Genomic DNA, 17,268 nt, shown 5'->3' with positions numbered 1-17,268 from the left:
CTCTTATTTAAACATGACTCCAGGATCTAGGTGAGGCATTTAATCAAACACAAATAGTTGAAAATGATGGGAGCAAAGATCTGAGAATGGAGGAAGGGGTAGACGTGAGAATTTTCTGCCCTTTTGACTTATTTTCTTCATTCATGTGAGATGTCTGTTATTAATCATATCACTTAATACTTATGCTTTCTAACTGCTTTGTATCTGCCAAGAAAGACATTCAAGAGAATCACATCTCCCCTTTTCCCCTTCATGTTCCTTGCTCTCAATATAAAACCTGCTCATTGCCTCTTCACTTCTGATTTAAAGGCTTCTTCAATGGCTACACGTTAGACTGGCAAATTACACTTTTTACTATGATAAAATATAAAAGAGGCACCCTCCCTCCTTGGTGGTTGAGCTTGGGTCAGGGAGTGGCAAAGAATAGCCCTTTAATGTTCATTCCATTCATTCCCAAGAAGCCTCTCCCTCCTCACTCAGATAATACAGTATTTCTTTGCAGGCTTTGTCCTAAAACAAAGCTCTAAATGTTGTGATTTGAAATCCATGTCTAACCTGTTTTTCATTAACTACCTGCAGAAGACCATCTGCGTAACTTGTCTGAGTGTCAATATTTACCTAAAGAAGTTTCGGGAAACATGGTTTGATACATACACCAGACAGAAAGTCCCAGTCATGTTGAAAGTGCCTAGTCAGGCAGGATGGCTGTACTGCCTGAGATGCGAAAAGCCCGTTTCCATAAAAACAGTTAGCAAGCTAGATCATCCAGCCCTGAGATGAAATAAACAATAGGGACACCAGAGAAGAAATTCAGCACATACGCGTGTATGTAGCACAGGTGATCCTTGCACCAGGTTTCAGTTTGCATGGTCAGGAAGAGCAAACACACAGGCAAGAAAGGTCTAGTGGGAAGTCCCCACGAAAGCAAGAAATATGAAAGTGGATGGGGCTTTTATGAATCCTTTGTGTGTGCTGTGTGCTCAGTCATGTCTGACTCTTTGGGACCACACAGACTATAGCCTGCCAGGCTCCTCTGTCCATAGGATTTTCCTGGCAAGAATACAGGAGTGGATTGCCATTTCCTCCTCCAGGGGATCTTCCTGACCCAGGGATCGAACTCATGTCTCCTGTGTCCTCTGCATGGCAGGCAGATTCTTTACCATGGAGCCACTGGGGAAGCCCACAAATCCTTTGCACCCAGGACCAAAAATGTCCAAATGCCCAGGGCTAATGTTATCCATGGGGTGGAATTTAAAGCACTGCCTTCCCCAAATTCCCTCCACACTAGCACACTGTACCTTTCCTGGGAGCTCTACCATTACTGTCCTTCCTAATAGTCAAGGCTATGGTTTTTCCAGTGGTCATGTATGGATGTGAGAGTTGGTCATGTATGGATGTGAGAGTTAGACTGTGAAGAAAGCTGAGCGCCAAAGAATTGATGCTTTTGAACTGTGGTGTTGGAGAAGACTCTTGAGAGTCCCTTGGACTGCAAGGAGATCCAACCAGTCCATCCTAAAGGAGATCAGTCTTGGGTTCCACTGGAAGGACTGATGCTGAAGCTGAAACTCCAATACTTTTGCCACCTGATGCCAAGAGTTGACTCATTGGAAAAGACCCTGATGCTGGGAGGGATTGGGGGCAGGAGGAGAAGGGGACGACAGAGGATGAGATGGCTGTATGGCATCACCGACTCGATGGACGTGAGTTTGAGTGAACTCCGGGACTTGGTGATGGACAGGGAGGCCTGGCCTGCCGCGATTCATGGGGTCTCAAAGAATCAGACAGGACTGAACTGAACTGAACTGAGTTACACACTGGGAACATTGTTATCTTCCTGTGTCAAACTGCAACAATCTTGTTCCCAGGAAAGACAGGAAGGGTGGGGTGGGAAGGGAAGCTGTGCTCTCTCACTCACTAGGGACACTGGATGGGTTAGCTTTTCCTACCAGCAAGTTTGCACTTTAGATAAACCTTCCCCAACCTTTCCACCATCAAGCATCCTTTTTTGAATTTCTTCTCCATGGACGCCATGTTTTGAGTGACTCTGCCTGCCAATCTGGGGCTATTATAAAACATTAACTCACTTCCTCCAGTCTTATCTGTGATTAAAGATAGGACTTCCAATCAGAGCTTCTGATCAGCTTAAGATAACCAGTGCCATTTCCATAAAAATGGCAGGAATATGTTTACAGGAATATGATGTTTTAGACACTTTACTCATCCTTGATGTATATATATATATATATAGTTTGGTAAAGATATAACTGATGTTTGTCCTGAATTCCAGCCACAGAGCTTCAAAAACCATTGAGGGACTTCTCTGGTAGTCCAGGTTGGGAATCTGCCCTGCCAGTGCAGGGAACCTGGGTTTGATTCCAGGTCCAGGAAGATTTCACATGCTGAGGGGCAACCAAACTCCTGTGCTACAACTATGGAAACCTGTGTGCCCTAGGGCCTGTGCTCTGCAACAAGAGAAGCCACCAGTGAGAAGCCTGCAGTGCACCGCAACACAGAGTAGCCCATGCTTGCCGCGACTAGAGAAAGGCGCCTGCAGCAACGAAGGCCCAGCACAGCCAAAAAATAAATTAATTAATAAATAATTAAAAATCCATTGGGATTTCCTGAGTGACAGGAGTGACTTTGTTGTGCTACTGAGGTGACTCAAGGCAGGCCCCAAGATACTGAAACATCAGCCTGGTCATGTGATTAGAAGGCTGCCACTTGGGAGGGGAAGGGGACTGGAGACCAAGTTCAGTTGTGGCCACTAATTTAATCAATCCTGGCTATGCAATGAAACTCCAGTGAAAGCTCTGGATGTCAGGGCTCAGAGGTGCTTCCCGGCCGGAGAACCCCCAGATGTGCAGGGAAGATGAGGCACCCAGACTCCATGGGGAGAGGTGAGGAAGCTTTGAATCCAGGCCCCTCCCAGACTTTGCTCTATGTGTAGGTCTTACAGTAAAACTGCAGTCCGAAATACACTTTCAGTGAATTGTGTGAGGTATTCTAGAGAATTACTGAACAGGGTCATGGACACCCTCTAATGTGTAGCCCCTGGGTCAGAACAGCAAGTGGCTCAGAGACTTGAAGCTCCTGTCTGAAGTCAGAACAGAGCTCTGAAACCTGTGGCATGTGTGCTTAGCCATGTCTGACTCTTTGTGATCTCATGGACTGTAGCCCACCAGGCTCCTCTGTCCATGGGATTCTCCTGGCAAGAATACTGGAGTGAGTTGCCATGCCCTCCTCCAGGGGGGTCTTCCCAACCCAGGGATCGAACCTGCATCTCTTCTGGCTCCTGCATAGTGGGTTCTTTACCACTAGCACCACCTGGCTTATCCAAAGGGTAGTTAAACAATGAAAGCAGCGAGTACCTAGTTCAATGGACTCTACTGTAGACTGTCCAGCCATGACCCCAGTTCTCCTTTTCATGACTAAGTGGTTAAAACGCAAACTCTTGAATATGACTTTGAGCAGATTACTTTGTCTCTTGCTATGTCTGTTTCCTCATCTGTAAAAAGAGTACAATGCTGCTGCTAAGTCGCTTCAGTCGTGTCCAACTCTGTGTGACCCCACAGACGGCAGCCCACCAGGCTCCCTTGTCCCTGGGATTCTCCAGGCAAGAACACTGGAGTGGGTTGCCATTTCCTTCTCCAATGCATGAAAGTGAAAAGTGAAAGTGAAGTCGCTCAGTCGTGCCCAACTCTTAGCGACCCCATGGACTGCAGCCCACCAGTCTCCTCCGCCCATGGGATTTTCCAGGCAAGAGTACTGGAGTGGGGTGCCATTGCCTTCTCCGAAAGAGTACAATAACAGTACCTATATCCTCTAAGCTTTGAAACCATTAGACCAGTTCATGTGAAGCCTGAACCTGGCATGCAGTGAGTACTCAGTAGATGTTGTAATCATTATCATTTTGGTATAGTAATTTTTTCTAAGAACATATTCCTTGATAACTGGTATCCCTGCAGCTGTTCTAGTAAAGAAGATTCTGCCTGTTTCCTGGACCTGATTTATTACAAATTGATAGCATCCTCCTGCCCATCGGAATGATTCTGAGCCATCTGAAACCAATGGATTTTCCCCAAACAGATGCTCTCTGACCACACCTATTTTAGTATTTTCTTCTGTCCATGGAGAATCCCATGGACAGAAGAGCCTGGCAGGCTACAGTCCATAGGGCCTCAGAGAGTCGGATATGACTGAAGTGACTTAGCACACATGCACACACCCTTTGGATGAGATTTTTCATATTTAACGGAAGTTATATTTTATAAAATTTCTTCTATACCTTGGTTTCAGAGCTGCGCTATGTTCCTCTTCCTCATTTTGCAAACTAGAGTTTGGAATGGGGAAGGGAGAGTGTATAGCAAGTTCAGATGTAACAAGAGTTCATGATGATTATAGTGATTATGAGCTAAAAAAAAAAATTCTTTCAGTAGCATAATATGTAGAAAAAATTTAGTAGCGTAATAAAAATACCAATTTGAGAGTTCAAACAAAGTGACCTGCATTCATCAATGTTCTGTAAAAGAAAGTTAGAAACTGACCAAGGAGCAAAGAGCTCAGCGTATTCTCAGGAGAAACCCAGCCCTGTAGAGGTGTATACAGGAAAAATATTGCCATGGCATCTTAATAAGAATGCTCCAAGACATTCTAATTCGTGTTCTGCCTGAGTACTTGCTATAGATGTAAAGGCAACATATGAGAAGAGATCTTGAAAAGAGTACAAACCGATAGGAAACCAGGTCCTCTAATCTGGGGTGAAGTAGCAAAAGCCAAGCCTGAACAGAGGTAATAAGTTTCCCTTGTTAACTGAATGTAGAGCATCCTTATGAAACCTTCCATAAGCCAAAATGGTGTAAAGCCAAGAGTCTACCCAGCTTTTTGAAAGTTCACTTTAAACCACTTCTGTTTTAAGGAAGATCTACATTAAATATGCAGCCATGAAATTACAAGGTGTTTTTCTCCTTGGAAAGAAAGCTATGACAAACCTACACAGCATATTAAAAAGAGACATTACTTTGCCAACAAAGGTCTGTCTAGTCAAAGCTATGGTTTTTCCAGTAGTCATGTACGGATGTGAGAGTTGGACCATAAAGAAGACTGAGTGCCCAAGAATTGGTGCTTTCCAATTGTGGCGCTGGAGAAGACTCTTGAGAGTGCCTTGGACTGTAAGGAGATCAAACCAGTCAGTCCTAAAGGAAATCAACCCTGAATATTCATTGGAATGACTGACGCTGAAGCTGAAGCTCCAATACTTTGCACCCAATGTGAAGAGCTGACTCATTGGGAAAGGCCTTGATGCTGGGAATGACTGAAGGCAAAAGGAGAAGGATGAGATAGTTGGATAGCATCACTGACTCAATGGACATGAATCTGAGCAAACTCTGGGAGACAGTGGAGAACAGAGGAGCCTGGATACTGTAGCCCATGGGTTCACAAAGAGTTGGACACGACTTAGCGACTGAACAAGAAACAACACGTTAACATAGTTAATTTTTGCACAAAAGCAAAAATCCTCTTCAGATTTCTTTCAGTAGCAAAAATAGGTACAATCGTACCACACATCTTTATTGCAATTCATTGTGCTTCACAGATAGTGTGTTTTTACAAATTAAAGGTTTGTGACAACCCTGCATCAAACAAGTACATTGGCGCCACTTTTTCCAGCCTTATTTGCTCACTGAATGTCTCTGCATCACATTTTGGTAATTTCAGCAATACTTTAAACTTTTTCATTATTGCTATATTTGTTATGGTGATCTGTGCTCAGTGATCACTGGTGTTATTATTGCAAAAAAAATTATGACTCTCTGAAGGCTTCAATGATGATTAGCATTTTTTTAAGCAATAAAGCATTTTCAAATTCCTTCTTTAGACAATGCTATTGTACACAATAGACTACAATATAGTACAAGTTTTTTTTTTCTGGTTATATTCTCCATGTTGTACAGCATATCCTTACAGCTTATTTTATACCTAATAGCTTGTGAAGTGAAGTGAAAGTCGCTCAGTCGTGTCCAATTCTTTGTGACCCCATGGACTATACAGTCCATGGAATTCTCCAGACCAGAATACTGGAGTGGGTGGCCTTTCCCTTCTTCAGGCCTAAGAGCTTATTTTATACCTAATAGCTTGTACCTCTTACTCCCCGGCCCTTATAGTGTCTCCACCCCCATCACTGGTAAGCACTAGTTTGTTCTCTATACCTACGAGTCTGCTTCTCTTTTCTTTTTTTTATATTCACTAGTTTGTTTTTTAGATTCCACATATTAACATTACGTCTTTCTCTGTGTGACTTATTTCACTCAGCATAAGGCCCTCCAACATGCCATCCATGTTGCTGCAAATGGCACAATTTCATTCTTTTTTTATGGCTGAGTAGTATTTCCTTGTCTGTCTACCTATTTACACCACATCTTCCTTATCCATTCATCTGTTGATGGCTTAGATTGTTTCTGTATCTTGGCAACTATAAATAATGCTTCTATGAGCACTGGGATACACGCATATTTTCAAATTAGTGTTTTTGTTTTCTTCAGATATATACTCAGGATTAGAACTGCTGGGTCATATGGTAGTTCTATTTTTAGTTTTTTGAGACACCTACCTGCTGTTTTCCACTTTGGCTGCATCAATTTACATTCCTACCAACAGTGTACACGGGTTCCCTTTTGTCCACATCCTCACCAATATTTGCTATATGTATTCTATTTAATGACAACCATTCTGATAGGTATGAGATGGTATCTCATTGTGGTTTTAATTTGCATTTCTCTCACGACTAATGATGTTGAGCAACTTTTCATGTGTCTCCTGGCTATCTGCATGTCTTCTTTAAAAAGAGGTCTATTTGGCTCATGACAGAGGAGCCTAGCGAGCTATAGTCCTTGGTGTCACAAAGAGCCGGTCATGACAGAGCATACACATGCACACACACATACTCATTTTTTAATTGGGCTGTTTTGCTTTATTGATGTCGAGTTATATCTGTTGATGTATTTGAAAATTAACTCATTGGTCATCTCATTAGCCAATATTTTCTCCCATTTCAATAGGTTGCCTTTTCATGTCATTGATGGTTTCTGCTGCTGTGCAAAAACCTAAATCTAGTTAGGTTTCGCTTGTTTATTTCTGTTTTTATTTCCTTTGCTTTAGGAGACAGATCCAAAAAATATTGCTACAGATTTATATCACAGAGTATTCTATCAATGTTTTCTACTAGGAGTTCTCATGGTTTCCAAAATCTAAAATGTACTGGGAAACCAGAAAATTCACGTGACTTGCTTTCTTATGATGTTCACTTTATTGCTTTATTGCGGTTCCAGGTTGGTCTGGAACCAACCTGCAATATGGCCGATATGTGCCTGTCCTAGCGTAGGTCTTTCATAAAAGCCAAGTGATGTAACGTAAACTTTCGAAAAGTGGGGTTACCTTATTCAAGAATTCTAAACAAAGGAAATAGCAAAGCAACATCTGAAACAATGGGAAGGTTGCAACACTCCTAGACAGAATATACAGTCTTAAGAAACCAGCCAATGTTTCATCTTCAACGATAACGTACTGAAATTGCAACCGAAATCTGCCCTCTTGATCTTATCACACCAGTAAATTGACCACACTCTGGTAACCACAAATAATTGACCAATATATTCAACAGTTTTGTAGAAAAACACAGGCTCATGGCTCATTTGTGTTTGGGTGTATACGTGCTTTTGTGTGTAAGAGGGAAAAGAGAACAGAAAAAGCTTAGTGATAAGCGTATTTACAGAAATTTTGAGAGCTTTTTCAAAACTGTGGTTTAAAAAAAGCATAACATAAAATTTACCACATTAAACATTTTTAAGTATACAGTTCAGTAGTGGTGAGAATATCCACGTTGCTGTGAAACATCTCCAGAATTTAACTTCTTCATTGTATGGAACTAAAATTCCATCTCCATCAGGCAACAAATCTTTTTTTCTCCCTCTTCCCAGACCTTGGCAACCACAATTCTATTTTCTGCTTTCATGAATTAATTTGACTACTTCAGATATCTCATTATAAATGGAATCAATCATACAGTATTTTGTCTTCTTATTACTGGCTTACTTCTCTTAGCGTAATGTCCCAAGGGTTCATCTATATTGTAGCATATATCAAAATTTCCCTCCTTTTAGAAGTTGAATAATATTCCACTATATGCATATTCCACATTCTGTTTATCCATTCATCCGTCATTGAACACTGACTGGGAATGCTTCCAGCTTTCAGTTATTGTGAATAATGTTTCTATGAACCTTAAGTGTGTAAATATCTCTTGAAGATCCTGTTTTCAATTCTTTGGATATTTACTCAGAAATGGGATTGCTGGATCATATGGTAGTTCTATTTTATTTATTTATTTATTGGCCGCACCTTGTGAGATGCAGGATCCTAGTCCCCTGACTGGGGATCAAACCCAGACCCACCCTGGCAGCAAAAGTGAAAGTATTAGTGGCTCAACTGTGTCCAGCTCTCTGTGACCCCATGGGCCGTAGCCCACCAGGATCCTCTGTCCATGGAATTCTCCAGGCAAGAACACTGGAGTGGGTTGCCATTCCCTTCTCCAAGGGATCTTCCCAACCCAGGAATCAAACCTGGGTCTCCTGCATTGCAGTCAGATTCTTCACTGTCTGAATCACCAGGGGAGTGGGGAGCCCCAACCACTGGACACCAGGGAAGTCCTGGTAGTTCTATTTTTAATGTTTTGAGGAACCATCATAGTGTTTTCCACAGTAGCCCTGAGTTGTTTTTAATATTTGCTCTCATACATCTCACTCATAAAAGCTAGTTTTTTGAGAGGAGGAAAATAAGGAAGAAAAAGCAAGGCAGTGGGAGCCCCTCTCAGGCTACAGCCTCCTTCTTCACTGAACCCCTCAATTGCCCACCCACAGCACAGCTTCCCTTTTCTGTTCCCTTCCCTTCTTTCCTGTCACTGGGTGCCCCATCTTCCCATTCCCTTCTGGTAGGCAGAACCATGGCTCCCAAATAAAATGTCCACACACTTGGACACTGCAAATGTAATGTTACATGACTAAAGAAGTTTGCAAATGTAATTAAGGTTCCAGACCTTAAAACAGAAATTAGGGACTTTCCTGGTGGTCCAGTGGTTAGGACTCCAAGCTTCCACTGCTGGGGACAGGGGTCCCATCTCTGGCCAGGGAACTAAGATCTCATGTGCCACTCACACAGCCAAAAAGTGCAAATTAAAAAAAAAAAAATCAAAATGGAGAAATTATCTTGGATTATCCAGGTGTGGCCCCAGAAGGGCAAGCTAGAGAGAATGCAAAGCCCAAAACAGATTCCATGCACTGTAGCTGCTCTAAGATGTAGAGGCCACCCACAAGGACTAGCAGTGGCCTCCAGGAGATAAGGACAGCTCCTGCTGACAGCCAGCAGGGAATTCAGTCTCATAACTGCAAGGAACTGAATTTTGCCAACAACCCAGGTAAGGCAGTGGTAAAGAATTTGCCTGCCAATGCAGGAGACGCAAGAGACTCAGATTTGATCCCTGGGTCGGGATGATGTCCTGGAGGAGGAAATGGCAACCCACTCCAGTGGGTTTTCACTTTCCTTGCCTGGAAAATTCCATGGACAGGGAGCCTGGTGGGCTACAGTACATGGGGTCACAAAGAGTCGGACATGCCTGAGCATGCACGTATATAAATAAGCTCAGAGGTGGATTCTTCCCAAAGTCTCCAGAAAGGAAGGCAGCCCTGCCGAGTCCTTGATCTTAGTGCCATGAGACCCATTTTGGGCTCTAATGTATATAACCGTGTGGCGGTAATAAAGGGGTGCTGTTTTAAGCTGCTAAATGTGTGGTGACTGCTTATGAAAGCAGTAGGAAATGAATACACCCTCTCTCATACTTACCTGGGTCTCTCCCAGACCTTCAGAAAATGTACCTTGACTTTGAAGGTGTGTCAGTGGGAGAGCCAGACCAACTAAATCATTAATGTCAATAAACCAATGGACAAGGGCTAGAGGGAGACTAATCTTTTGGAGAGATGAAATTTTTTTTTTTTGCATCAGACTCTACTAGAAAGAACCCACCTGGCAATGCAGGTAGACATAAGAGACGTGGGTTTGATCCCTGGGTTGGGAAGATCTCCTGGAGGAGGGCATGGCAACCTACTCCAGTATTCTTGCATGGAGAATCCCATGAACAGAGGAGTCCATTGGTGACTTCAAAGCTGAGCATTAAATATTTATCAGTGTACCACTGATGACCGTAGCCTGCTTGGTGGGCTACAGTCCTTGGAATCGCTATGAGTTGGACCCAACTGAGCGACTAACCACGCACACACACACCACTGATGACAATAATGGGCAAATTTAAAATTAAGACATGATTTGAATTCAAGTGACTATTTCTGATTCATATTAGAAAATTGTAATCAAATGACACTGAATTTAGGGCTGTATGAGTTTTGGCAGAAACCTGGATAATCCCACGGACTGAGGAGCCTGGCAGGCTACTGTCCAAAGGATTGCACAGAGTTGGACATGACTGAAGTAATTAGCACAACTAGATAGCCATAATGAAGTGCTGTGTTAGTAGCTCAGTTGTGTCTGATTCTGAGACCCCATGGCCCACCAGGCTCCTTTGTCCATACGATTCTCCAAGCAAAGATACTGGGTTGCCCTTTCCTGTTCCAGGGGATCTTCCCGACCCAGGGTCGAACCAGGGTCTCCTGCATTGCCGGCAGATTCTTTATTGTCTGAACCACCAAGGAGGCTTTAGAGAGCCATAATAGCAACAGGAATTTCAGATCTGGAAAGCAGAAGATCAGCCTACTGACCAGTGATGGGGAATCGTGTGGCACCAGGCAAAGCCTCATGATGATACATCTCATCAGATACCAACAGATACATCAGATACCAACACTGAGTGTACCAGGGCTTGCTCACATTTCCCTTGCAGTTACCCTTGAAGTCTCTCTGCCCCTCAGTTATACAATATGATGCATTTTCATCATTAAAAAAGACCAGAGCACAGAAGGTGATGCATTCTTTATGTATATGCAGTCTTTATGTATATTTTTTTTCTTTTCTTTTTTTCTCTAAAACAGAATCACTCTCTCCATACTATTCTGTAACTTGATTTTTTATTTATTAATATATATTTGGACACTTTCTTATATCAATATAGACACAGCTGACCCACTTTTTCTCATTTTTAAGTGATGACATAAAAATGGCTACAAGTTACAGCTGAGTAATACCATACCCCACAGATGGCCACTTATGCTGTCTGCATATTTTCATTAGTATAAATGAATGTCCATCAGCCTATATTTTTCCAACCTTATGCAAGTATTATCTGCATGATAAATACCTAGAAGTGGAATTACTGGGTTACAGGGGATGTGCATTTAGACACTGATAGATATTGCCAAAATACCATCCCCAAAGAGCGCCAAGTTTATTCTTCCATAAACAGAATATGAGAGTGCCTCTCAGACCACATCCTCTGCAACACTGGTCTTCGTTCATTTTTTTGACCTTTACCAATACTTAGATAGAAATGATTTCTCATTGTGTTATTTACATTTCCTTATTTCTCAGTGATGTATAGCATCTTTTTATATATTTGTTTTGCACGTTATTTGTAATTCTTTTCATATCCTATTCATGTCCCTCTAAAGCTTTTTCATCAAGTTCATTTTTCGTATTGATTTATTCAAGCTATTTTTATGTTAATGAAATGAATCTTTTGTCGAATGTGTTGCAAATGCTTTTCCCCTGTGGGTTCCCTTCTGACTCCACTGATAGTATTGCTTGCTGTCATAAATTACAAATTTGTATGTAAATAAATAGATCGATATTTTTCTTTTAGGCTTTTGGTTTGTATTATGGTTGTAACTGCTTTTCCCACTCCAAGATAACTTTTAAAATTTACCCATATTTTGTCTCTTTCATTTCAATATTTTATCCATCTGGATAAAATATCTGAAATTTAGTTTCATGAAAGAGGAGAGATGGAATACAGATTTACCTTTTTTTCAAATAGCTAGATGTTTTCATAACATCATTTATTACATAAGCCTTCTCCTCTCTGATATAAAATGGCTTTTCTTATAATAAATTCCCACATCACATAATTTATTCTGTTATTGACCTCTCTATTTCAGTGTCAGTACAAATTATTTTAACTAAGTACCTTTACAATATATTTTAATATTTTCTTATTTTTAGACATCCTCTAGCTTTGAGGGCATGTTAATTTTTCACAGGAACTTTTCATCAAATTTCAACTTTTTCTTAACATTTTGATCTTCTGTATTTTGATTTGATTCAGATAAGTTACTGTTACAAAGGCTTGATTTTTACTTACCCAGATAGATGCCATGATAGCCCACCTTTCTCTTGAGTTGAGATCACACTAACCTATTAAAAGAAAAATAAAGCACCAAATGGTATAAACCTGGGATTCAGAGCACAATCATCTCAGTCTAACCCTTAAACTCAACCCCAGGAAACAGAAGCCAATATTCAAAAAGAAACCATCTCAGGAAGAAGACTTGTCTCTAATATCAAGTACCCCATTTGCTAAACAAATATTTGCTGATAACTAGCTATAAGGGACTGTGATAGACCTGTGTGTGTCTGTTTGTGTTCAGACACGTCCAACTCTTTTGCAACCCTATGGACTGTAGCCCACCAGGCTCCTCTGTCCGTGGAATTCCCCAGGCAATAATACTCGAGCAGGTTGCCATTTCCTTCCTACTTCAGGGCATCTTCCTGACCAAGGAATCAATCTGCATCTCTTGTGTTTTGTGCATTGGCAGGTAGATTCTTTACCACTAGCGTCACCTGTAAAGCCCTGTGCTAGACCTGTGAAGGGTTCAAAACAAGAGAGAAGAAAAAAATCTCTGTACTCAAAAAGTTTGCAAATATGTTTACTGGAAAGCCAATTTTTGACTCACTTATAATCCAGGAGAACTGCATTGATTGCTGACTTCCTTATTAACTACCGTCATAGAGAAAGCAAAAAAAAGAAAGATAAGTCGCTCAGTCCTGTTTGACTCTTTGTGACCCCATGGAGTATAGCCACAGGCTCCTCTGTCCATGGGATTCTCCAGGCAAGAATACTGGAGTGCGTTGCCATTTCCTTCTCCAGGGGATTTTCCCAACCCAGGGTTTGAACCTGGGTCTCCTGCACTGCAGGCAGACTCTTTACCATCGGAGTCACCAGGGAAGCCTCCCACCATCATAGGGAACAAAAAAAACGTGCCCCTCTTCTCCAATTTTTAACTAGCTTCAGTTTGAATCCTTGTGTTTCTGAAATCTCCATTTACATTTTACAAGGCTCCAAGTCTACAGCCTTTTATAAACAAACATGTTTGCTTTTTGAGGAAGGTCCATATCTTGGTAGAGCCTGTAGGTATAAAGGGGTATTTTTTTGACAGAGTCCTGACTTGGAATTCAGTCACATACATAGGGAATCCTGGGAATCCTGTCATACGCAGACATTGTTCAAACATGCTGCCACTCTTCCCAGGAACAAAATATTCTAAATATTCAGTGATAGCCCACAGTAAAGTTCAACAGGAAATGACACTATTAGTCCCTAGAAACATTTAGCCTCAATATTCTCAGAATCACTGATGGAAGGGCAGTTGACTCTCTAGTTATGACAGCTAATGCTACATCCCTCTAAACATACAGTGGATTCAAAATATCATCAGTTCTGGTTTTGCCCCTTAAAGCTAGACACAATCTCTTTGAGCCTCAGTTTCCTCATTTATAAAAGGGGAGAGGATGGCCACTGCTGGCATTAAATGAAATTATATGTGTTAATAATGTCAGCAAATGTTTTGAGTTTCTACTATGTTGCAGATAATACCAAAACACTATATGGTCAATTCTGAAAGGCTAGAGATTTTTGTCATGTCTGTTCACTGGGGCACAGAAAGCACTAAAAAATGCTATGGACTGAATAAATGATTCAGTATAAGCCTCACAATGATCCAGGGGAGCCGGGTATCATTTATAACATCTCCAAGTTGCAAATGAGGAAGCTGAGGCACAGAAAGGTACAGTTGGTCCCTCCACATCCATGGTCCCAGAGTCCCTTCATATCCATGGTCCCAGGCCCTCTCCCCAACCTCGTCCAGCATTTAACAAAATCTGAGGGTGCTTAAATCCCTTATACACAAGGGCACGGTACAGTTGGCTTCTGGAACCCAGGGGTTCCGCACGGGCAGGTTCTGCCAACCAGAGTTTGGCTGCGAAACGGAGGCTACATTCCAGCCACATAAGGAGTGAGTGGCCTCCTACTGAACCTAGGCAGTTACACTCCAAAGATATGCATTTAACCCCAAGTTTCTTACTTACCTTAGTGCCCAGCCAATACACTGTCAAAGCTAATGGTCAATACGTGCTTATGTGCTCAGTGGCTTCAGTCATGTATGAATCTTTGTGACCCTATGGACTGCAGTCCATTGGATTCTCCAGACAAGAAGACCAGAGTGGGTTGCCATGCCCTCCTCCAGGGAATCTCCCCGACCCAGGGACTGAATCCACATCTCCTGCACTGTAAGCGAATTCTTTACCTGCTGAGCCACCTGAGAAGCCCCAATATGTGTTGATCCAGTATAATTTGTAAATTATGAACATTTATCACAGGTTTCAGAAGTGAAGAAGACCTAAAGAACCTCTTGATGCAAGTGAAAGAGGAGAGTGAAAAAGTTGGCTTAAAGTTCAACATTCAGAAAACTAAGATCACGGCATCTGGTCCCATCACTTCATGGGAAATAGATGGGGAAACAGTGGAAACAGTGGCTGACTTTAGTTTTTTCGGCTCCAAAATCACTGCAGATGGTGATTGCAGCCATGAAATTAAAAGACGCTTACTTCACGGAAGGAAAGTTATGACCAACTTAGACAGCATATTAAAAAGCAGACATTACTTTGTCAACAAAGGTTCGTCTAGTCAAGGCTATGGTTCTTTCAGCAGTTACGTATGGATGTGAGAGTTGGACTATAAAGAAAGCTAAGCACTGAAGAATTGATGCTTTTGAACTATGGTGTTGAAGACTCTTGAGAGTCCCTTGGACTGCAAAGAGATCCAACCAGTCCATCCTAAAGGAGATCAGTCCTGGGTGTTCACTGGAAGGACTGATGTTGAAGCTGAAACTCCAATACTTTTGCCACCTGATGCGAAGAGCTGACTCACTGGAAAAGACCCTGATGCTGGGAAAGATTGAGGGCAGGAGGAGAAAGGAATGGCAGAGGATGAGACGGTTGGATGGCTTCACCGACTCAATGGACATGGGTTTGGGTGAACTCCGGAAGTTGGTGATGGACAGGGAGGCCTGGTGTGCTGTGGTTCATAGCGTCGCAAAGAGTCAGACACAACTGAGCGACTGAACTGAACTGAACTAAGAAGTGAAGAATTACTCCACAGGGGAGTCTAAATGACCCAATGATAGAACTTTAAAACACCGTTTTCTGAAAGATTAGAGTGTTCACATCAATTCCTTTACTTCCTCTTTGGTGCCTATATTTCAACAAATGTCCCTATAGAGCCACAGACTTCTGGGAACGAGGCTCTGGTCTTCTTTGAAAGTGAAAGTCGCTCAGTCTTGTCTGAGTCTTTGTGACCCCATGGAATATACAATCCATGGAATTCTCCAGGCCAGAATACTGGAGTGGGTAGCCTTTCCCTTCTCCAGGGGATCTTCCCAACCCAAGGATTGAACTCAGATCTCCTGCATTGCAGGTAGATTCTTTACCAGCTGAGCCACAAGGGAAGTCCAAGAATACTGGAGTGGATAGCCTATCCCTGTTCCAGGGGATCTTCCGGACCCAGGAATTGAACCGGGGTCTCCTGCATTGCAGGCAGATTCTTTACCAACGGAACTATCAGGGAAGCCCTCTGGTTTTCTTTACATTTTTCAATTCGTTTTCCTACTAGTCTGAAGTTTTCTGCCTTCATGAGAGCAAATGGCGTAATGTTTTTATGAGTTACAATTTTCACGAAGTTGATTTTTTTTTTTAAAGTTGTGAAAGTAGCTACTCCAAAGGGCAAAGTCTGTCTATGTGGAACACAAATCCTTGATAAGAATTTAGCCCTCCGACGGATTCATGTTGATGTATGGCAAAACCAATACAATATGGTAAAGTAATTAGCCTCCAATTAAAATAAATACATATTAAAAAAAAAGAATTTAGCCCTCCATGTTACAACTGTCTTCTTTTTTAATTTTTATTTGAGTATAGTTGATTCATTGAGTTGTGTAGTTTCATGCATACAGGAAAGTGAATCGATTATACATATATCCACTCTTTTTTTTCCCCTGTTTCCACACAGGCCATTGCACAGTACTAAGTAGAGTTCTCTGTGCTATACATGTCCTTATCAGTTACCTATTTTTTAATATATATAGTAGTGTGTATAGGGTGATTCCAATCTCCTAATTTATCCCTCCCCCTCCTTCCACCCAAATGAACTTACTTAACAAAACCGAAATAAAGTATAGATGTAGATAACAACCTTCTTATCAGCAGCCAAAGGGGCCTCCAGCGACCCTGAACCTTCTTGACCAGGGGGAAACCACAATTTCCTATATATGGTCAGTTGCAATCAGTACTCAGATCCCCTTGTCTGTTGACTCAAATGCCAGGGGAATGATTCACGTCCAGTGAATCAGACTACTGTAATCAAAGAAAAAGGTGAGTCTTTTGAGGGAAAAGCAAACTTCTGGGGCTCCTAACGTCCAATATCTAAATAAACTTTCAACTCCTAAAAAAGTCAGGTGAAATAAAATTAATTGCCTACGTGAAGAGGAAGACGTGCTCACAAAGATGGGTGGGTTTCCAAGTCCTCAGAACCGAGTTCAGAACTACTCCGGAGACACCAGGCACCGGAAAGGCTATTCTAACTCCCGTTCTTTTTCTGTTCCCAAGACCTTCAGAGTTGGGGAGACCAAGATGGCCAACTGCATCCCCGCGCCGCTCGCTGTGATGAAAAGCTGGTCAGCGTGCGCCCCGCCCTGACCAGGACCGAGTGACCCTCTCAGGGCAGGCACTTCTGCTGCCTGGGGCCTCGGCTTCCTTGATTCTGAAACCGGGGCCGTGGACTCCATGCCGGCCCATCCCCCTGGGACCCTGCAGCCGGGTCGGTGCGCGCCGTGGGTGCCCGCCCGGCGCTGAGCTTGCAGGGGAACCGGTCGACGCTCACCCGGGGATTCGGGCCGCAGGACAGAGAGGGCAGCGGGAGAGGATTGCGGCTAGGCGTGGGGA

The 17,268-nt window shown here is 42.4% G+C and overlaps 1 protein-coding gene across 1 annotated transcript in view; it reads right to left on the bottom strand.

Moving 5' to 3' along the window:
• ANXA3 (annexin A3) overlaps positions 1–12,430 on the bottom strand; it is a 66,334-nt gene extending 53,904 nt beyond the window's left edge. Inside the window, exon 1 of the mRNA XM_010845897.1 lies at positions 12,356–12,430. Coding sequence (XP_010844199.1) covers positions 12,356–12,370 — 15 coding nt within the window. The 5' untranslated portion in view covers positions 12,371–12,430. The remainder of the gene's footprint in view (positions 1–12,355) is intronic.
• Positions 12,431–17,268: the final 4,838 nt, after the last annotated feature.

Source organism: Bison bison, unplaced genomic scaffold, assembly GCF_000754665.1.
Source record: "Bison bison bison isolate TAMUID 2011002044 unplaced genomic scaffold, Bison_UMD1.0 scf7180017864228, whole genome shotgun sequence".
Lineage (NCBI taxonomy): Eukaryota > Metazoa > Chordata > Mammalia > Artiodactyla > Bovidae > Bison > Bison bison.
Note: the sequence above shows the minus strand (reverse complement) of the source record. Positions and strands in the feature narration are given on the sequence as shown.